At 37.9% G+C, this 21,909-nt stretch overlaps 3 protein-coding genes across 6 annotated transcripts; all 3 read left to right on the top strand.

Moving 5' to 3' along the window:
* Positions 1 to 696: 696 nt before the first annotated feature.
* Positions 697 to 8,767, top strand: lnp1 (leukemia NUP98 fusion partner 1). 3 transcript variants are annotated; one of them, XM_086283733.1, is made up of 5 exons: positions 697 to 892; positions 1,015 to 1,237; positions 4,075 to 4,320; positions 5,206 to 5,298; positions 5,560 to 8,767. In XM_086283733.1, the coding sequence occupies exons 2-5, from the start codon at positions 1,052 to 1,054 to the stop codon at positions 5,725 to 5,727; spliced, it is 693 nt and encodes a 230-aa protein (XP_086139859.1). In that variant the 5' UTR covers positions 697 to 892; positions 1,015 to 1,051; the 3' UTR covers positions 5,728 to 8,767. The 3 variants fall into 3 exon arrangements, with proteins under 3 accessions (XP_086139859.1, XP_086139860.1, XP_086139858.1); XM_086283734.1 differs by having other exon boundaries at positions 697 to 1,237; positions 7,464 to 8,767; XM_086283732.1 differs by having other exon boundaries at positions 697 to 1,237.
* Positions 8,768 to 10,448: 1,681 nt separating this feature from the next.
* Positions 10,449 to 17,360, top strand: tmem45a (transmembrane protein 45a). Of its 2 annotated transcripts, none has more exons than XM_086283822.1 (6): positions 10,449 to 10,766; positions 13,601 to 13,811; positions 13,948 to 14,160; positions 14,818 to 15,002; positions 15,087 to 15,229; positions 16,386 to 17,360. In XM_086283822.1, the coding sequence occupies exons 2-6, from the start codon at positions 13,616 to 13,618 to the stop codon at positions 16,480 to 16,482; spliced, it is 834 nt and encodes a 277-aa protein (XP_086139948.1). In that variant the 5' UTR covers positions 10,449 to 10,766; positions 13,601 to 13,615; the 3' UTR covers positions 16,483 to 17,360. The 2 variants fall into 2 exon arrangements, with proteins under 2 accessions (XP_086139948.1, XP_086139947.1); XM_086283821.1 differs by lacking the exon at positions 10,449 to 10,766 and adding an exon at positions 10,837 to 11,074 and having other exon boundaries at positions 16,386 to 17,357.
* Positions 17,361 to 18,322: 962 nt separating this feature from the next.
* Positions 18,323 to 21,349, top strand: sft2d2a (SFT2 domain containing 2a). Its single transcript, XM_086282781.1, has 8 exons — positions 18,323 to 18,540; positions 18,630 to 18,719; positions 18,955 to 19,040; positions 19,143 to 19,224; positions 20,614 to 20,649; positions 20,756 to 20,814; positions 20,892 to 20,921; positions 21,024 to 21,349. The coding sequence occupies exons 1-8, from the start codon at positions 18,475 to 18,477 to the stop codon at positions 21,061 to 21,063; spliced, it is 489 nt and encodes a 162-aa protein (XP_086138907.1). The 5' UTR covers positions 18,323 to 18,474; the 3' UTR covers positions 21,064 to 21,349.
* Positions 21,350 to 21,909: the final 560 nt, after the last annotated feature.

The raw sequence follows: 21,909 nt of genomic DNA, 5'->3' as shown, positions 1-21,909 counted from the left end.
CTTGTTTCATCCTTATTTTTGGAAAGAACACAGATTACCGTAATCTCTTTCTCAGTGGGGATCTGAGGTTACATGATAAAGCAGCATGAATGTCTCATAACAGTGCCTGCCCTGCCCTTCTCTTTGAGATCTTTACAACATTATTAGCACAGGGAAACTTTGAGTTTGTAAAAGAGCAGAAAAAGACTTTTATATAATTTCTTCTGCTTTTTTGTTAAAAAACACAAAAACCTAATGAAAACATGGTGTGTCTAACATGAATATTTCCAATAATACACAATCCCCTTTGTGTAGTAATATCAATAGTATTTAATACTACTACTACTAATTTTTCAGACTGAACTGACACGATATATACTGAATTATGATGCCAGAGATGTTGCTTTTCTAGCTGATGGCCTTGTATTACATGTTTTCATTGTTCATGTATAAAATCTGGATTTTACATACTTGACTTAAAAGAGCAAAACAAATAAACTTGTATACAGTGTAATATTAAAGCTCTTTGCCCTGTATTGCACAAGCCTTGGGCTCTCAGCACCCAGTTGCCTGCGCTCCATAATTATTGACAGGTTTGATGTACTCAGCGAGTGGAAAGTATGGGGAAATTGGAGTTTCAGTTGTCTACCCCGAGGCTGATGACTGTAATGGAAAGATTAAAAGGAGTGGTCACATCACCCACCCTGTGCCAAAATACTAGCTGTTCCGTCACAGCTACCACCTCGCTGTTTATTCCAATCACCTCCAGTTTATGTTCTACCAGTGACGTTAAATAGATTATAGAGGATTCACTTATTTAAAGACTGGAGCTAAATCTCTGCAGGTTATTTTTAGATTGTCCAAGGATAACAACAAAAGCGACAGCTTGATTCACTAGAGGCATCTAATTGAAGTAAGTCACTTTTGCCATGTGGGACAGTGCAGTGTAGCAGAGCAGCTGGTCTGTTAGACACTCAATAGGTCAGCTGAGTGTTGTCAGTACTCACCCCATTCACTTTCATCTGTTGTACCAAGACCTGCTGCACCAAGAAGCTCCCTGCACAGCTCCATCATGTCTCTACGGCTTCTGCCTGCTATCATTATGGACAATGACGAGGACGATGATAGTAACTTCACAAAATGGATGAGCAGTTACTGGGGTCACGGACCAGACGCTGTACATTCCAGAGAAAGAAAACACAGTTTCAGAAGGCCTTCAAAAACACAAGTTGATAGACGAGCATCACTCCCGACTGCGGTAAGGACCGGCTGCACTTCACGTATGTGTTCAGCTCTGCAGCATTCGACTTGATGCATGCACTGACATTTAAACAGCAGCAAAACACTTTTAACAAACATTTTTTGCAGTTTCTCTTGTCCAGTTTTACACCACATATGGACAGCATGCTTGTACACTTGACACTATAAACATCTTAAATTTTATTCTGTATAGCCCTTCATTGATAATTGGAGGGAAAATAAAATATATGCACTCTCTGATGAATGTATTTCACTATACTAATTAAAGGCCAGTTTAATAAATATAATAAAGTACATTTATCAGACAGTATACTTTCTATGTATTTCTTTAAAAGCAGCTCAGGGTGTTAGAAAGATCCCATACCTTCACTGACTGCAAATATCACTGCATGGAATATTTATAAAACACAGAGTTTTATTTTCTCTGAAAAAGACAAAATATGGACTATGACAGCAGAATAATGCACATGTATGTTTTACAAGCTGGTATGAGAACTAATTAAATATTAAAGCTTCCGAACAAAAAGCCTCTAGTAGTGTGCAAACTGTTGTTTTGGTAAATTTCCCCATGAAAGCCTGCAAAGTACGAAATTATTGATGCTCTAAGTGAGTTGTTTTCTATTACTTTACATCAGAGCGATCAAACACTGCAAATGCCGTGCCACGTGCTGAGCTGTTCACAGTCTCATTAGGAAAAACAGTATAGTTCTATAATGAATACAGACCAGTCTGGTGTTTGTGTTGTAGCTGTGTCTGTGTAGGTCTGTAGGAAAATTATTTTTTCCAACTAAAAATGCCTTCACATCTGATATCATTTTCTTATATAAACAATGTTTTTAAGTCATGGGCTGCCGCATGCCAAAGCTCTTACACATATTCTTCATTCAATAGCGTTCCAACTCTTCCATAACCTCTGGCTATGTGGATGTTTAGCAAAAAATAGAGGTACAACTTAAAGCAGCAAACAAGCAGAAGAGCAACCAACATGAATGGCGCACAATTTAGTGATTTGTATTTTTTATTAATAACAGAACAGGGTAACTTATCTATCAGCATAGTCAAGTGTCATGGCCTGTGTGGTGAATAGTGGTGCTTACTTTATAGTTTTCTGGTATATTTTCATTAGTGTGATGACAAATTTCATAGGAGTTAAGCGAAAACTAAAGGATGGAAGGAGCCAAAGAAACTCTTTCTAATCTAAAGCAGGTGATAAGAGTCACAACAGTGTAAGTGCACACATATAAAGTGGTCTCTCTGTGGAAGAAAAGAAACTTACAAGCAAGTAGTTTACAGACAACACTGGGTGAGCACAATCAGTTCTCATCATGAAGGAAGCACTGACAAATGCAAAAAAACAAATGTAGTAGCATAGTGTAACCTTTCACTAATAATCAGAAGAAGTGCTGTTTAAACTGAAGCCTGCAGTTCCCCGTATGCTCTGTTTTTAAGCAAGCAAATAGAGAAGTAATGCACAGATTCTTGGTCTGATAGTGGAACTATTGGTCAGTATATTTAAAATAACAATTTTGCTGAAAGCCTATGCTATATAAGTTTATTCTGGGAAATAAAGAAATTCTCATTCAAATAACAACTATTCTGAATATTTTTAGCCTTTCTTCATACTACATTTATCTTTTAAAATGCAGCAAATGCAAAAATGGTGTCACAGATGAGCCCATGACGTTACTAAATGTTCCAGGACGTTTATCAGTCAACAAGGCGGGCAGCTACAAATAGCAATGTTTGTCCTATAACAGTTAAAACTAGCAACATCAACATAACAAGCCACTTCCTTGCACCGCAAAACAAAAAAAGCTTCTTGCAAATACCATAAAAACATAGTATATATATATATAAAAGATGTAATTAACCCCTATGACCGTTCTTTTTTTGAAGTCCTGTTTGAAGCTTAAAGTTTGAAATTTTGGCTGGTGAGATCGAGGTTTATGAAATCGAAGTGAGGGGTTGATCCAAAGAAAAAATACACTGCACATATAAAAACGTTTGACTCCTAAAGTAGCTACACCCTAAAGCGGTGGTAGGCGATTAATTCAAAATTGAAGAACCTGCTCAGTTAAAGAAGTCTTGACAGTACTAACTGAGATAGCAGATCAACAGAAAATCTGACATATTAAGGTGCATCAGCGTTGACTGCACTTTTCACACCTTTACACATATTTTGACCTATTTAAAGTAACATTTATCACATTGTTTAGTTTCTTTAAACAGAAAAAATCACATTGTCACAGATCTCTCATGTTATTTTTTTCCCTCAAATTTAAAGTCAAAGGAACATCTAGACATCGTATTTTTTTCCTCAGCAGCAGTAATAAAGTTAAGTAGAACCAGAAATAACTTCTGGGGTTGTAGAATGTCAGCCTGTGTCTAGTGCATCGCTATTTAAAGCTCCCATTAAGAGTTAAACCTTGGTTTAGTAATGAGTGCTCCAGAAATACATCATTTGAAGAGAACAGTTCAGTAGTTACAGATTTACAAGTCTAGCCAAACACTGAAATTCATCTGTACCTTCACCTTTGATGTTTTACTGGAGTTGCATTATCAGATTATTGCTGTTGTGTAAATATATATTTACGTTCTGTCCTGAGTCTAGAGTCAAACTATATATAGGTAGCTGCTTTGCCAACATGTTACTTAAGGATATTAGCGAGTGAGTGTTTAACCCCATTGACAGACATAAGGCAGACATGGTTGTCTCTCTAGTTTAATCTTCTTACAACTCCGCCTCACTATTAGAGGGAATGTGACACAATAATTTTACTCTCAAGTGTTGTTACATGGTGTAATAACACTTATCGTTGTGTTCTTAATCCTCAGTCACAGTTAGATGTCATGAAGTTAAACAGGTTTCATGCGGCTACAATGGCGCCCACTCCCAGCCACGTCAAATCAAGAGAGGATAAGGGGGAAACCAGGGTCCACCAGAAGCCTCGCCGTGCCTCTGCAGATGACAACATCCGCGCTAAGACTGCGATCGCAGAGAATCGCATCACCACCATCCCAGAGCTCACAGAGACACTTGAGAAGAGGCTCTGTCTAAATGATAAGAAGACCACGTCTCTGGTGAGCAGGAGGATTTATAACATTAACTAAACGAACGATAAATGGTCCTTACAGATTTTTACCTTCTCATAGTGTTATAGATGACCGAAGGACGATCAGACTTGATGGTCTTTCTCCTCCTCATATAAAATTACGAAGCCCGTAAAAATTAAGGAGCCTGAAACGCTGCATTACTTTTATGTGCTGCCAAAGACAAAGCTGTGAATTACATAACCTACAAATACCCACATAATTAACTGGTCTTGAATGCACACAAGGACCTTGAAGTTTTCTTTTTCTTCTATTGTCCATGCTTTTTGTCGGCATACTAAAGAATATAGTTGTGAATGCATGTTTAATCCTTTTTCATTTTTATACCTGATTTTTCTTGGAACAAAATTTTTTGTCAAGCCCTGTTAAAACTCATTGTCAGGGGTTTAAGGTCAAGGTCAAGGTCAGATTTATTTATATAGCACATTTCCAACAGCCGATGCTGCACAAAGTGCTTAACAATAACAATAAAATTAAAAACTACAGTGTAATACAATAATAACAATAGAAACAATAAAATAGAAAAATTGAAACAATACTAACTAATTCAGATAAATGTTAATGAAACGGTGTTTCTGTATCTTTGTGGTGTCACAGGAAATCAATAAAAAAAACGTGATACATAACATACACAGTGCAAATAACATTTACAGCTTATCATAACTTTGTGAAAAATTATATCTTTATTTATTAGTTTACTGAAATTAAATGGAGCTCCTTCACTTTGGTATATAAGTTACATATATGAAGTTCCTGTCACTTAATCTCCCACTGATGCAATAATACAGGTTTATTATTTTTATAAATACATAAGTTATTGAAATCTTGGTCAGATGTTGTTTCTTTTTCTCACAGAAGAAGGACGATACGTTGTGCCTGATCTGTCATGAGGACATGCGTAAGAATGGGAGGGGAGTGCCACATTGTACACACCGCTTTCATAAAGAGGTAAGAGAACTTGCACACGTCAGATCTACTGCATGACCTCTGTCTACACTGTGTTCCCTAAAATCCCTGCAAGTCAGACACCAGATCTCTGATGCATGATATCAGCCTGTTCCCTGACATGCATGATGTGAACTGGAATGAAAACACAATGCCTGCAGCAGAAACTTATCCCTGTAGATGCATGGAGTACACTGAACAGCCTGAGGTCCCAGGAACTGGATACTTACTCATTATGATGTTTCCATCTGGTGGGTGCTGAAGGCAGCTCGGAGGTTAGAGCAGTGTCGGCCCCGAAGCAGCAGTGAAGCAGCTGTTTTACAGGGGAGGAAGCTCTATGAGGAGAGGAGGAGGTCTGCAGATGGACAGATTTCCACGGAGAAGGAGCAGCACACACTCCATCGTCAACATTCCCTGAGGAGACATCGCTGATATTGTTTTCAAGAAGGGGAAAATGCATGATTTGCAGTGAAAACATCAGGATTTCTCCTGAACTTTTACTACGATGTGACACTGAAAAATCAGGGCCTCAAATCCCCTCTGGGCCAGAGTTTTAGGTCACTTTTGGAATAATTGCAACTTCTTCTCTTCAGTGTGCAAACACAGAGTTAAAAATGTTTGAAAAGGGTTAGAGTTAGAAAAAAAAAATTGAGACCGAGTTTAAAGGTTTGAACTCAAAGTTTTCTGCTTTAAAACCTCAGTATGACAAACTGTACTGCACCATGACTATGTAAACAGGGGTGTTGCTAAAGTGTTGGCTTGGGGCCTGAAATTTATTAGGTCCACCTGGTGCCCCAGCTTAATCTTTATTATGTAAATGCAAACATGAGTGAAAATAACAGGGGGATGTAAGGTGTCCAGTTACATTTTTGCTGTAAAAACACTGTGGTACTCCTCAATACATTATTGTAAATATAACTATATAATGTTATATAATATGATAATACACACTAAAAGCTCTTCTGCTCAGTTATGGATGTATGACTCCCCCATGACATGCCTCACAGTGGTTTGATCCACTGCTTGTTGTTTCCTGACTCTAGTGCTGCATTCTGCAAATTTTGGCATTGATTCAATACTAACTAAATACAGGGCCAGTATTACCGATACCATTTAACCAATGAAAGCAGCTTATGTATTGAAGATGAGATGAAGTATCATCAATATACAAAGTCTGAACACACTTTAATGAAATCACTGTGATTTTTCCTTTCACCAAAACAATTCAGCTGTGTGCCTGTTTCTAAAGCACTTTGGATCGGTTTATGTTGGATCAGTTTATGTTGTTTAAATAAATAAAGTAGGCATGACGGCCAGCACAAAAAGTTTCAGGGATTTTTCACTATTGTTTTTCACACATTTCACTATTGGTTAGAAACAAAGTATCAATCCTATTGCTCTAGTATCGATTCAACACTAGTACCAGCATTGGTATCCATGGATACAAGTCTGGTCAAAGTTAAAATCACCATAACTCAGTGGATTTTCAAACAATTTTCAAGTGGTTTCGTTTGGCATTTTTTTCTGATTTCATTTGGTGTTTTCTCCTTTTCTGTGCTCTACACCACCCTTACTGGTTCTTGGGTCCCTCTGTGCCAAAACCATATAAAATTTCCTGGAAACGCCTCTGTATGTAACAGTCATTGTATTCAGTTATTAGACTTACAGCACGTTATTGGATGAGAAGATACCTCTATGATTATACTAATTAAATGGTTTTAAATATCACTTTAGAATAAATATACTTTATAATCAATAGAGAATATTTACAGTTTATAAAAGCATTTCATCAGAACTACAGTGAGTCACTTTATATACTGTTGAATCTGTTGACAATCAGAACTTGTAAACATGTTAACATTTTGTCAAAGTGAATATAATAAAAGTCAATAAAAAGCAAGGCACCACATTATTAACTGTAAAGAAATTTATTTAAAACCTTCTTTGACTCGTAGCCTTTGAAACAGAGAAAGCTGCTCAAATAGGCAGCAACACTGTCCCTTCCAGCTAAGGGTTAGGGTCTGTGAACGTAGATCCTGTTGCTCATGCATCAACATGTTGGAAATGACCTCCTGGCATCAGTTGAAAATATCAATGACTGCATAAATGATACATGATACAGATCATAGCAACAATGATGCAATGGTGTGTTTTAAAATGTGTTTCAGTGCATGGAGCAGTGGCTATGGAGGAAAAGGAACTGTCCCACATGCCGTGTCTACGTATCCATGCTAAAGCCCCTCTATTGGCCTTCTTGTCGCACCACCGTCCCATAATGGTCCTGCACCTACACTTGAAATGTCTGCATGTATATGTGACCCCAAGACCTCCTCCTCTCCATCTCCACGCCTCGTTCTTTCTGCATGAACACCCTCTGCAAAACTGTCTTCTGTCCCTGAAGGAAGCAGGAAATGAGAGTGAGGATATCTCATGTGAGAGACACGAGCTGTCATTGGACGGTGATTATTTATATAAGAGCTCTTGTAAATTAATGCACTATCAGGGGAGGATTAGTCTTTCTTGTTCTTATTTTGTTTTTGTCCAAAAATGATTCTAAACAATTTCTAATGACATGCAGTTAGGTGGAGCAAATATCCTCAAAACTGACAATATTTTTTGGTAATGAACAAAATAATCTGCCTGAATTCTGCTGAGTTTGTGGTTGAGGTTGAATATTTCCAAGTTCTGAAGTTGAACTTAGATATAAAATCACATCATGAAATATAAACAAACAACTCATAAATTAGTCTTCTTACAGCAGGTAGCATATGAATGTGTGCATCAGTAGCAGTCGAATTTCAGGGCTCATAAGACCTCCCATCTGAGTTCCACTGAGCACATCTTTGGCAAGCTGTTTCCCCTCAGTTTAAAGCTTTTAAATGTTAAAAGTTTAATGCTAAGCTGACTAGTTTCTGACTTTGGTTTTATATTTAGCACAGAAATATGGGGAACGTAAATATTTTCCCAAAACCATTCATACACACAAATATTCTATATATTTTTTGACAACATTTGACTGACATCTTATAATAATCACAAGTTCCTGATATAGTTTTAATTAAAAATCTTGAAAACAGTCTTAAAAAAAGCTGAAAACTACAGAGAATCAGCTCTAAGACAGGTGACAAATTAAAGGAAAACCATCAAAACCAGTGACCCACGCACTGAAGGGGTCCAGTGGCTATGTTTTGGTGCACTGATTTGAGTCCAGACAGCGTCACTGTATAGCGATACAAACTTTGTCTGACTGGTTACTTTTATGCTACAATGAAAGATGCCACCTTCTACTCGACACAAGGGGTTACTGAATGCTTTTATTACTCAGAACATGATTTTAAGTTAAGCAGTGCTGTACACCATATGAGAGAATGTCTTTTGGAATGATAATGTTTCAGAGGCTTCAGTCGGTGCTAAGGTGCATTAGAATTGCTCTGTCAGCACATGGCAGCTCAATACCTTATTGAGAAGCATGAAGTTGTCACCTGTCAGTATGGGTTTTTTGCATATTCTGCAGAAGGTGGTTGGTGTATTTCAGTCAATGCTGATTACCCAGTAGAGAAATTTCAACAGCTGCACTAGCAATAGCTCTGCTCTGCTATTTTGAAGGATTGAGCATGCACATTTATTTATTGCCTGCATTCACAATTCTTTCTCTTAAGTAACAAAACTCCTCCCCTGCATCAGTGTCATATCTTATCGTACATCTGCACCGTCTTCCTGCCTCACCCAATTAGCTTTTGTTTTGCATGTAAAGGTTTTTGCGTGTGACTTCTATTCGATCGTTTTCAAACATCTCTCTTGTGCCGTGCGTTTTGCACTTCCATGTGAGAAGTTTACAGTATGTACACAAAGTCCAACTAAAAAGAGCTGGCCTATGTATATATTTAGCCATGTAAATATGCAGTTATATAAAGGATAGCTCTGTAGTTAATGAAAATTAGAATGCAATTTTAAAATGCTGCTATAGCAGTTCATTTAACCAGCAAATGCTCATAACTACCATTAGATTTATGCACAAAGACACAAAACCTTTGCACTCTGCAGAACAGTTAAAGGCTGTTGGGTTCAGTATGCTTACACCACGGAGGTTATGTGTTTAATTACATTTTCCAACCTTGTGCTTAAAAAGCTGAAGAACTTTTTATGACTCTCAGCAGCACCAACTTCCAGCTGCTGTGTTCACTGTTTCCATTTCACTGTTGTTGTTGTTGTTTTTGCACTCTTGAATAAAAACACAATGAAATGAGTGAAACACCTGTTCTGTATCTCTTTGTTTATCTCTTGATCCCTTTTGTTGTTTCCTTATTCTATCCGCCTTACCCAGGTTAATGAAACAAGTAAAAACAAGTGTTCAGGTAGTTAGGTTTTTCTCCTCTGGTTATTTTCTGTTTTACTTTGAAGGGTTGTTTTCTGTCCATCTTTCCCTGACCCTTTGATTGTTGTAACCTTCTAAGTATGCTCGCCTGTGTCTCATCCTCCTCTGCCAGTTATCCCAAGTGTCAGTGTTGCTCCTTTCTGAGCTGCCTGCTTGATTCACCTGAGTTTACGATTTTGATCTTCACACTGAGCAACCAAATGTGACGCACAAAGTTTCTTATCTAATATGCCAAATATCTATATCTTGATGTTGCCTAGAAACCACCTAGTAAAATGAGTTTATTTCCTCTAACGTTATGCACCTACAACACTTCATAAATGCATCATATCATTTTAATCTCACAGCCACCAGCATGAAGAGGGTAAATAATAGTAAAGCAAGGCCATGTGCTTGTACAGAAAGTTTTTCTTAACTGTTGGTTAGCTGGATGTGTTAACCTTAATTACATATAATGTAATGGTTAACACCAGCTACAACATTAAAGTGCTATAATGAATAATTATGGCCCAGTACTATAATTGATAACTCTGCATAATAAGTTCTCTTCTTTCTTTCAAGGCCCCTGGTACTCCTACGGAAGAGGATTAGGGCCACTGGGAAAAAAAATCTGAGAAAAAAGTCAGAATTCTGACTTTTTTTCTCAGAATTCAGGAAAAGAAGAAGAAAAAAGACGTGCCCACTTTTTTTTTCCAGTGGCCCTAATCCTCTTCCGTATACTCCCCTATGTCGCCCCACTGAAAAAAAAATCTTGGAGACGCCCCTACGTGGCCAGTCGTTTCCTTCATGAACATTCACGACTTTCTACTTTTTTCCTCTATTGTAACTTAAACTGTGTGGACTGGTTGGAGACAATTAAGCGAGTAAAACGAGACTTGGTCAAGAAACCTCCTGCCTGAGGATGAGGAAGTCTTCCAGCTGTGGTGTACGTGCTGGAAATCTTGTCCCGGCCCAGCCAGGCCTGCCCTGGCACGACGGAAAGTAGCGGTTTTCCCAGAGTGAGGAGGGACCGAGCCGTGCACGAGCAGGCGGAGTGAAAGTGCACACGTGGACACCTGAGATTGACGTTACCTCCAACCAATGACCGCACAGACAGGTGACGCAAGCTCACACTCATCCAATGGGAGGGTTTGATAAGAGAAAAGCTCGAAGTGTTTAGAGTAGGGGAGGAAAAAAGGGTTGTGAAACGGATCTGGTCTGGATCCTGCTGGGATTCCGACTCGGAGAAGATGTTTACTTCTTGTGTCTAGGCTATAAGAGAGAGACCCATATTCTTTTCCAAAAGAAAAAAAAAATGATTTTATGCGATTGGGGGGCAAAGTGAAGATGCGTTAAAAAATTTCTTCCCCTTTTCTGTCTGAATACTTCCACTAACTTTTGATCTTCGGAGAAAAACAAACTTGGGTAAGAGACCCTCTCTTTTCCTCTCACAGTAAAGAAAATCAAGCCTACTGTGTCATGTGTAGATAAAATGTAAAGCCAGGTCAAGGAAGAAAGAAAGAAAGAAAGAAAGAAAGAAAGGAAGGGGAAAAAAGATTAGGAAGGTCTCCATCGAGAATTATGTACAAGACATCGGGTGGCCGTTTAGACAATGTTGCTGAGTGATTTCACGATTTAACTTCCACAACACTGTTTCATCTCCTGAAGCTAAAATAAACTACTTAAAAAAGAAAAAAAAAAACTACTAAAAAAAAAAGAAAGTTCTGATTCTGTCAAACGACTGTTTCCATTTTTTTTTCTTTTTCTTTTTGTAGACCTCAAGACATCACTGTCCTCAAAGTTTACGTTCAGGAGAGATAAATCAGAGTAATTTCACTTCAGATTGGCTTGGAAATTTAAACTTGCTAAAACGTTTAGTATAAACCCTTAGAGTGAAGTATCACATATTGTAGGTTCACAAATGTGATGCAGACGCTACTTATTCAGTAATGTCTATATTTAATTTTGGCTTGATCTAGAATATTGTTAATCTTACAGTGGATGAGACGGGATCAGTGGTGGTATGCACCATGCTACATTTACTCAAAAACTTACAGAAAAACCTACTTTATTGAAGTGTGCACCCTTTCTAATTAGCTCAGCTGAAGTTTTTTTTGTTTGCTTGTTTGTTTTTTGTTATATTTTTAATAGCAAAACTCAAACAGGAACACCCTTTGAAGACAGCTGCCTCCCAGACATCCCAGCCTCAAACATATGCACCAAAACCTCTTCATGCTCATAGTTTTGACCAATTCACAGAATAGAAATCATATTTGTACTTGTGGCGAACACTTTTACTACACCACTCCCACCATGTTGGTGTAATAAAAGCATACTTTATTTTATTTTACGTCGTTGTCATAAAAACGGTCTGGCGCAGATGACTAGTGTTTGTGGCTAAACTAAATCAGCCAAAACACTGAATCAGCCAAACACTGATGAATCCTCTAGTGGCTCTTGAGTGCCATGGAGACTGGAGTGTTTTCCTCAGTCTGGAGAGGCTGCACCCCCAAAAGACTGTCGGACACAGATGAGCTGGGTTTAACATCTCAATCGGTTTCTATTGAGTGTCCTCCTTCAAAGGTTTCCTCTGTTGCCGAGCAGAATATTGCCTGGTCATCTCCATCACAAAGGACAGTACAGCCATGTGCCTTTTTCTTATTCTCTGCCTGCTATTCATACCACTCCAGCTTTGCTCTCACTTTACAAAGTGCAGTCATTACCTAAGAGCACTGCAGTCAAACACTTTAAAAAGCTTTCTTTCTTTAATTAAATATGAAGCCTTATGAATTTATAGAAGTCGGAGACAATATCATTATGTTTACCATTCCAGTACCTCTGATCACATAAGTAACATTTTAAGTTAATATGATAAAATTGTTCCAAAGTCTTGTTTTAATGATAATATGAACTATGTTGGACTATATCAAGCTTGGTAAATGATGTAAATTGTTTCTCATTTTGACATGTTTCTCAATATAATGACGTATTGACTGCTTTTCATGCTTTTTCCTGCCTTTTGAAAAAGGAGAATATCAAATTCTGAGTTTTATTTTTTAGATAAGTCTGCAAGTTTTCCTATTAACCTTTTGTTTGACCTAGAAACATAATTTAACTTGACACAATAGACATAGTTTCCACGTCTGAAAAGGGAAATTATTGAGCCTGCATTCTTTCTAATAACCAGCAGGGGGTGGTGATTCTGTTTTCAAATATATATTTTGGTGCATAATAGACTATTAAAATAATCTTGGTCTTTTTCACCCTTTGACCTCAGTAAAACCTTTACATATGGGTTATAAGCTCAGGCTCTAGTTTCAGCTCTTCTTGAATACAACAGGGTGTTCCTTTTGTAAATGATGGTCCCCATTAGTCTTTCATTCAGTCTCTGATAATGACCAACTGAGATCGTGTGAGTGAAAGTAATTGTTAAGAAACTGGCCAGACAAAGACTTCAGCAGTCCACATAAGTCGGTGCAGGTTTAATGATATTTAGTCATTATCAAGAGGATCCTATACTCAGTGTTAGATGCTGCTGCAGTCTTTGCAAACAAAGTGCTTTTTCTGGAGTGCATGTTAAGAAATGGGTTTCTATTTTTGCACGTAAAGGTAAATGACTCGTGACACTCCTAACAGGCCTCCTCCCACAGCTAGACGCACTTCTGCTGAGCTCAGCTGGAGGACGGTCGCCAACACACACGCTAATTATGTTTGATTACGCTGTTTAACTAAATTATGGGCACTGTTGCACTTTTTTCCCTTTTCTTTTATCCACTTATTCCAGTTGTGCTAAAAATAGATCTTGTCTACTCTTCAGATGATAAGTTAGGTTAAATTATTGTTTGTTTCAAGTCATATCTGGCTGATTTAAATAAACATGTTAGTAGTGGGAAGAAGTGTTTTTGTAATATGTACTTCTAATTCCATGAAGTACCTAATCTGTTTCTCTAGGTGTTGAGAGGTATCATGGGCAGCTTCAGAGGCCACGCTCTCCCTGGGACCTTCTTCCTTGTTGCCGGGATTTGGTGGACGGTAAAGTACTCGATTTGGCATGCCACGCGCAGGAACAAGGGTATTGGTTCTACTCGTCTGGCTAGCAGAGCCTCACAGCGACGGCTGGAGATCATTGAGAGCTCAGTCATACTCTTTTTCTCCCTTGTTGGTAAGCGTGTCCAAAAAGCTTCTTAATGCATCCATATATCAGATATAACTAGCAAGACTCTTCTCGAGTAAATCCAAGACAAATCAGGGCTTTAATTAAGGAGATGTGCGTGTTTCCTCTGATGTGGTGCTTTCAGGGATGTTGGCAGAACAGTTTGGATCGGGTGGACCGAAGCTTCAGTTGTACGACTTCGTAGAGAAACACTGGGACCATCTGCACAGCTGGCACCACGCCACCATGTACTTGTTCTTTGGGCTCTTTGCAACAGTGTCTCTGATTATCCACACCACAGAAGCGGCACCACTGGCACTGGATCGGTTAATGCTGGCAATTGCTTTCTTTAATGAAGGTAAGAAGAATAAAATGTAATCATTGTCTTTGAGATCCTTTGATATCCTTTTTATATCAAGCCAGTGCTTCAGGGCAGAAGTTAATCAGTTTAATCCTTGGTTCCTTCAAAGTCTAAACAATACTATTCTCGAAGATAGTCTTACATCTAAAACACAAAAAAATCCTCCATTAGTGTTTGGCCAAGCTTTATATTGAGGGGTTTATGAATGTGCGCCATTATATCCACCTTTATTATCCATCGCTGTAATTGTAGATGGACTGTTTTCACTGCTTCTGCCGTATGTTCCCATACAACAGACCAACTTTCATACTCTGATCTTTTTTTTTCAAATTCAGGTTTTTATTTACAACTTGTTGCCTGTCTGTACATTTTCCAATAAACTTGTATAAATACATTTCTTGTTAATCAAATTGAGTTCCTTCCATTCAAAGGTCATTTTAAGTGTACCCTGTGGGGTTAATTAAGCCTAATTTAAACCAAGCACAGATAGGACTTTCTGCATTTTTACAGCATTTTGAGTCAATTATTTTCGCACTGTTTGAATTTAAGACAATCTGTGGCGATGGCTTGGGATAAATATTTGAAGTTTAGATGCAGTTTAACTGATCAAGACAAACACATTTACCTACATTACCAGCTTTTTGTTCTCTGCAGGATTTCTTTTTCTCTACCACCTCCATGGCAGGAGCATGCTGGATGTCCACGTGCATCTGCTCCTTCTGTACGCGGTCTTTGGAGAGACTCTTGTTGCCTTCCTGGAGATCTTTCACCGAGGCAACATCATTCTGGAGCTGCTGCGGTGCACGCTAACGGTGGTTCAGGGGACCTGGTTCTGGGAGGTAAATCTGAATGTGGCTTTATGAGCAGATGTTTATGTTTGCTGATTTATAGTTACTCCCAATGTTTTCTCCTCTAAACCACAGGTTGGTTTTGTGCTGTACCCGCCCCGCGGCCCCGAGTGGGACTTGAAAGATCCCAACAATATGATGTTCATTACCATGTGTTACTCCTGGCACCTCGCCTTCGCCATGCTTATAGTGAGCGTGCTCTATTGCATCGTCAGCTGGTAAGAACCTGCTCCACAAAAGACAATCCAATAAGACATCCCATTGTGATTTAGATATATTCAAAGAATTGGAAATGCATTTTTTTTGTCTTATTTAGCACATAAGGCTTTAAATTGGCCATAGGTGCAGATATAACCAGATACAAGGAGAACAAACCTCTGATTCATATTTAATCAAATTTGGTTTTTGCCACTATTTCACCATAAAATCCAAGAGAGAAAATGTGTAATAAATGTGTTTTTGCTGCTCAAGAATGTAGATTTAAAAAACAGTGTTCCCTCGTTTATCGCAGGTGTTATGTTCTAAAAATAACCCACGAAAGGTGAAATCCGCGAAGTAGGGAACTTTATTTTTTACAATTATTATAGATGTTTTAAGGCTGTAAAAAAACCCTCACTACACACTTTATACACTTTTCTCAGACAGGCATCGACATTTTGACGCGCTTCTCTCTTGTTTAAACACTCTCAAAGTTCAAACCTTCGTAGAAAAATAAGTCCAGTATTATAGAATGAAACCAAAGATCAAACCCTGTTTTCAAGTCCAGAACATGTGAATAGAGCAGCTGCGAGACAATTCAACATTAATGAATTAATGATACGGAAGTAGAGGAAGCAAGAAGAAGGAATTGAGTGAAGTTTTACTCATCTGACTGTTTGGTTTACTTAATGCTCCTTATAATCCTTTGACGTAGACACTGTTGTGTTTGTTGTCTTCTGCTAGCGAAGATTTATGTAGATTTGACAGGCTGAACGAATTCTGTACTGTATAAAAGACACAGCACGAGATTGATTGAAAATGGTCTATAGCCGATCAGGACGCAGAACACATTGCGCTGTTTAAAAAAATAAATAAATGAAAAATTGCACCCCCGAAAAAATCCGCAAAACAGCGAGGCCGCGAAAAGTGAACCGCAATATAGCGAGGGACCACTGTAACACATCAATTAAAAAAAACAAACAAAAAGAAAACCTTTGGATTTCAAAAGTTATACATTTAATTTTAGTTCCAATCATTAGCCCTAGTGCATACCTATAGGGACAAAAATGTACTGTATTTTTCTATATCTGATAGACACTTGTTTATTTATCCTGGAGACCTGCACAGTTTACAATATGTGTGATTCTCGTGTTTGTTGTTATTTTCCTCTTGAAGTGCGGTTCGCTCCAGACTGAAGAAGACTCCTCCAGTGGAAATGGGACTTCTGAAGGCAAGAGAGCGAGATCCAGAGTCTGAGGATGAGCTTATGTGAGGAAGACTGTTGTGCATCTACGTTGTGGCTCATGAACATTATAGAACAATCAGGGATAAAACGCTCAAATTTCCAGGAGCAGAATAAGAAGCAAGGCACACAGATGTGGAAACTGATGTGGATACGGAACCTTAACCTTAGAAATGCGTCTCTACCTCTGCCTTAATTAACCAGCTGTACAACATTTTAAACGTACTTTTGTTATTACCTCCTCCAGAGAAGCTTTATGATTTGTTCAGTTTATTTTTCAGCAGGATTACTGGACAGAACTCTTGTGGCTTGGCAAAATTTGTGACTGTATATATAAACTATAAAAATATGTGCATCGCCACCTGGATCCAGAAGGTTTTGAATCATTTACCATTGCAAGAGAACAAGACTGGATGTTTCACAACATCACAGCTACAAAATACAGTTTTAATAATAAATATCAAAAGATAACATCTTTTGTGAAAATATAAATTAATCTGGATGCAGAGAGTCGGTTCATGCAAGGTGCGGAGGGGATTACCTACCTTAGTGGAGGTATGCAGTCACAAGCTGCTCTTATTTATTTTACAGCAATATAATTTTCATATACTCTGTCATATCTTTGTTACTACTTTGCGCATTCAATATAAATGAAAAGCTTTTAATGGATTCCATGCTTTACTTTTGACTTGCTAAACTTCTTCCACAGTTTGGTATTCAGTAGTGCTATTTTGTGGTGAAAACGTCACTGCATCATCATGTGTATTACTTGAAAGCACTAGTTGTACATTTTATATTGTTTCATGTTAGCAAGTGACTCAAACCAAGTGTCAAACTATAAAAAGAAAAATAAAATTGTTCAAACAGTAATTTTTTTTTAATTTTATTTAATTCCTATCATTTCCTTCACACCTTGCATAACATTATAGCTAGTATGTAAGTGTTTACAATGTGCTACTCAATACAGAATTTATGGTAGCCTCTATGATCAAATTTTACTTTTTTATATGTTTTAAAGTTGGTTCTCTTTATTCATGTATCCATAATCACCATCATCTATCAGTGGCTCTCAGACAGGGTAATTGAAATGATCAATTAATTTGCGACAAATTATTATAAAGGTGACAGCAAAGGATGTGGTTTCTACCAATAAAGGGAAGTCTAATAGTTCAAATACTAAGACTACTACTAGCCCTAAAACGCCTGAGAACCCCTGATTTTTAGAACACAATCACATTAATACCAAATGATCAGTCCTAATAAAGTGCTTGTGCAGATTTATTTTTGTCAGGGCAGGGCAACACAAAACATCTGTTGACAAGAGGGATAAACAAAGATGTTCTGTTTTGACAAGATTAAACACTCGGTCTTGAAAAAAGTGGGCCTCTGTGTGACAGTCTTTGCACATTTAATGGAGGTATGATAAGCAGTTCGGTTAAAATACTACGAAAAACGCAAAAGGTGCTTTATTTGATTATTTCTATCAATTCATTCAGAAATGCAAGAGAGGTGTAACAATTTATTTCTACCACTAACTAGTAGAAATAAATTGTTTTAAGCCCAGCTTTACAAAGTAAAGAAGTGAATTATATACGATGGACCAAACCACTTTGTTTTGATTCCCCGGGGAATCAAAACAATTATTTAACTTGTATAGTTATTTTTACAGTTTTAAGAGAAAACTTGTTATCTCCGAAAAAAATAAATAAAAGTGGTGTCTGGACCCTCTTGTTCACTCATGGCTGTACTGGGTGGTGCGTTTAAATTTTTCTAACACTGAGTCACGTCTGGGAAAAAAAGATCAGAGTGAGACGTCTTTGCTGCTGTTCCGGTTCAGGTGTGACGATGAAGTGACCCACCTGGCCAGGTAAGGTACTGGCAGCTCATCCGGCTCTCCCTCTGCTGGCATGTGACGCTGTTGTCCATTCACACAGATCTGAGAAAACCCGGCAAAGTTCCTATCAGTTCAGGAAACAACTATAATTCTTCACCAATTAAGCCGAATTTTAAAGCTCCTCGGGCATGGATAAATTAAAGTCGGTTCTGAGCGGTGAGGAGGCGCGCAGAGATGACCGGAACATTATACAGGTAAAGCCTTAATCCCATCTTTCACTGTTGTGGCTAGTAATCTCAGCTGGATCATTAATCGATCGTTTATTCAATCTCTACTAATGCAGCAAATGAACCAAGCTTCGACTTTAGGCTGGGGCACACGTATAAAGGGATTCATCGCCTGCTTCGTGGTGGGAGCTGCATGCACAGTTCTGGTAAGAATTTAATTTCTGTGTTTTTTGTTTTTGTTTTTTCTACGACAATATTCAGTCGCTCTCCACAACGAGGAAGAGCTCAGAGAAAGCTGGTGTTGCCCTACTGGTTCTTCTTGCTCTGAGGAATGCTGAAGATGTGATGCTCTTTCATTTGGCGACACTGCCTAGTCCCTCCTTAAAGTGAGGCTTATAAAACATGACGTGTGATCCACCTGCATTCACGTGTGTCTTGCAGGGAGTGTGTGTGCTCTTCCTCCCCAAGATTGGGATCACTCTCTTTATTGTCTTTTACACATTTGGCAACATATGTGCTCTGTGCAGGTTAGTGATGAAAAAAATACCTTGAAATGGGAAGCTTATTTTGCATGTTTTACACACTTAATACATGCTTTTCTTTCTTGCACATTTCACTGTGTCCAATAGCACAATGTTTCTGATGGGCCCAATGAAGCAGCTGAAAAGGATGTGTGACAAAACAAGAGCGCTGGCTACTACCCTTATGTTGGTAAGTGCAAAAAATAAAAATAAAAAAATCAACCCCCAAAAGACAGAACATGTTACACAAACATGAGTGGACTGAGTTCAGTAAATTTAGATTCATTGCAAAAAAAATTCTGTTTTCCTTAAGAGTTCAAGAGCTGGTTAAAGGTGAAAGGATTGCATAACACAGCTTTCTGCTTAGAGGATTGCATGACAACACCAAGCTAGAGTTCATAAAACTTGGTTGTGGATGGACTGACAAAAATCAGACCCTGATGTGCAAACGTCTCTCTTTAAAACTACAATATTTGCTGTGATGGAAGATTTGCTCTCAGAATGTCCCACAGCAGGTGCAATTAGGTTACCATCCTCTTTCTTTCAGTGCTCAGTATGCAAATATTTAAACTACATGTAGGTAAATAATTAAATCAGACACTAATGTGACACCTGTGTTGTAGATCTGAAGATTTTCTCAGCTTTAATGTGGTTATGAGCATGGCCATGTCGCCTATGTAATGCCCAAGCATCATACTTTGCAGTTCTGACATATACAACTGGAAGCAAGGGTATTATAGTTAACTAACAGGCCCTAAGAGATGTTAGTGCAAGTGAAGGAGGTCATCACTGGGCTGAAACAAAAAAACATCAGATAGAAACCAAAAACTTTAGGGATAGCCAAATGAGCAAACTGGTAGAGTCATAAAAAGAAGGAATGCACTGACTCGCTCAGCAAAACCAAAAAGCCTAAGGGAAGACCACAGAAAATATAAGACAGATGAAACCAGGATGACCTTGTACCAGAATGAATGGAAAGGAAAAGAAGGAGAGAAACTGCTCATGATCTGAAGTGTACCACATTATCTGTAAAACATGATGGAGGCGATGTTATTGCATGGGCATGTATGGCTGCTAGTGCAACTTGGTTACTGGTGTTTATTGATGATGTGACTGTTGATAGAAGTTGCGGGATGACCTGTGAAGTGTGCAGGGGTATAAACTGACCAGACTGCACTTCACAGTGCAAATAGACCCAAAGCAAACTGCACACTAATCCAACAGTTTCTCAGGAAAAGAAATGAGAAAATCAATAGAGCATGCTTTTCAGTTATTAACTACATAACTGAATGCAGAAAGACTCACAAACTAGGAGTAAATAAAGGCAGCAGAAGTAAAGGTCTAGCACAGCAAGACATTTGGTAATATCCATGGTTTCTAGACTTTAAGCAGTCAATGATTTTTATCAAAGTATTAAACAATCCTTATATTTACAACTATGTTAGTTTGTACAGTTAATGTGAGAGCCTAAAAATGAGGGTCTGTGTCCAAAAAATAGCTGTACTTCAAAAACAGTTTACACAGACTTTTGTTAAAACCCTTCAAATTAAAGCTAAAAGTCTCTCTGTCATTGCTTTAGACTTGTCTCGTTCTGACTCTCTGTGCGGCTTTCTGGGTGAGTGAGCCTCCAAAAAATACTTATGATCACTTCTAACTTTATCTGTTTATCTGTTGGATTAATGTCAGTGTTTGATCCCAATCTCTCTCTTTTTTTCTCACAGTGGAAGAACTTTGGACTTGCTTTGTTGTTTGTTATCTTGCAAGTCTTGTCATTTACCTGGTGAGTCTCTACATATCTAATTAATTTTTTTTCAGTCTTAAATTGTTTTTTGTTACATAAAATGTGTGTGTTTTCAGGTACAGCTTGTCATACATCCCATGTGTGAGGTTTGTAGATTTTGCTCCATTTATTCAAATCTTCTGTATAAATAATCAGAAAAAAGTGGTGTTCAAAGCCTAAATGTCTGGTTTATGTTCTTTACCTTCCAGAGAAGCAATCATGAGGATGCTGGCCATGTGCATGAAATAGGCCATGTGTGTTTGCGGTGAAGGTTCAGCTTGGATGAAGTGTTGAAGAATGGGGCAGGTCTCTTACTGAAGTTGCTAAAATTGGCTCCTTTAGAGAGTCTCTGGCCCTTCCTGCTGCTCAGACATTTGTTTATAGGTGAAAAAGAAGCAAATTTTCTATTTATCTTTCTCAGTTGTGCTTCATTGATTGATTGATTAATTTTTGGTGACCACTCAAATTTAACCAGTTTATAATGATTGTAGACTTTGTTTGTAATATGTGTAAATATCTGTAATAAATCAGTATTTTAAACTTTTTAAATTTGTTGTTGTTGATTTTTGTTTTCATCTTGCTCAGAAAAAATCTATTTTTATTAAAAGTTCTTATGGTCTTAAATTGTGTTGGTATTTGAATGTGAAGCTCAAATAGTTAATCAGGGTATGAACAGGTCCTGTTAATATTATAATATGCAAAATGTATTTTTTTAAATGGTGAATTTTTAGTTATCAGGAATTATCTCTCATTTAGTATAAGTTTATATTTTTGGTTCTTGTTTCTGTTTTCAGAACTAAACTGTCAGAAAATCTGTTTCACGTTAAAACTCGAAGCACTTATTTTTACATCTATTTGTGGAGCTTTTAAGACCTTTTCTTATTATTTTGTTTCTAGGGAGCCTTTTTTGTAAAGTCTTTTTGTTGGACATTGGCTTCCTTTTCGCTCATTTTCAGTCCAGTCCTCGAACCCGTCCATTTAAAGAGGAATGTCTTTTGTTTTCTGAGGTCATGAGTAATTCAAGCATAAAAAAGACCCCGGGCTTCAGAGATTAACCAGTGTGACTTCTAGCAAAGAAAGCACCATTAAATTTTA

Source organism: Aulonocara sp. 'chitande type north' Nkhata Bay, linkage group LG23 (assembly GCF_057382095.1).
Source record: "Aulonocara sp. 'chitande type north' Nkhata Bay isolate Kocher_YH1m ecotype deep benthic linkage group LG23, A_spYH_male_GT1.1, whole genome shotgun sequence".
Classification (NCBI taxonomy): Eukaryota; Metazoa; Chordata; class Actinopteri; order Cichliformes; family Cichlidae; genus Aulonocara; species Aulonocara sp. 'chitande type north' Nkhata Bay.
This window is presented reverse-complemented; position numbering and strand designations above follow the sequence as displayed.

Bases quoted from the DNA above. Each gene is read 5' to 3' on its own strand.
- lnp1 (XM_086283733.1), top strand. From the start codon at position 1,052: ATGTCTCTACGGCTTCTGCCTGCTATCATTATGGACAATGACGAGGAC. The intron at 1,238-4,074 runs GTAAGGACCGGC...CTTAATCCTCAG, and splicing joins GAGCATCACTCCCGACTGCG to TCACAGTTAGATGTCATGAA. The intron at 5,299-5,559 runs GTAAGAGAACTT...TGGGTGCTGAAG, and splicing joins CACACCGCTTTCATAAAGAG to GCAGCTCGGAGGTTAGAGCA.
- tmem45a (XM_086283822.1), top strand. From the start codon at position 13,616: ATGGGCAGCTTCAGAGGCCACGCTCTCCCTGGGACCTTCTTCCTTGTT. The intron at 14,161-14,817 runs GTAAGAAGAATA...TGTTCTCTGCAG, and splicing joins AATTGCTTTCTTTAATGAAG to GATTTCTTTTTCTCTACCAC. The intron at 15,230-16,385 runs GTAAGAACCTGC...TTCCTCTTGAAG, and splicing joins CTCTATTGCATCGTCAGCTG to TGCGGTTCGCTCCAGACTGA.
- sft2d2a (XM_086282781.1), top strand. From the start codon at position 18,475: ATGGATAAATTAAAGTCGGTTCTGAGCGGTGAGGAGGCGCGCAGAGAT. The intron at 18,541-18,629 runs GTAAAGCCTTAA...CTACTAATGCAG, and splicing joins ATGACCGGAACATTATACAG to CAAATGAACCAAGCTTCGAC. The intron at 19,041-19,142 runs GTTAGTGATGAA...TGTGTCCAATAG, and splicing joins AACATATGTGCTCTGTGCAG to CACAATGTTTCTGATGGGCC.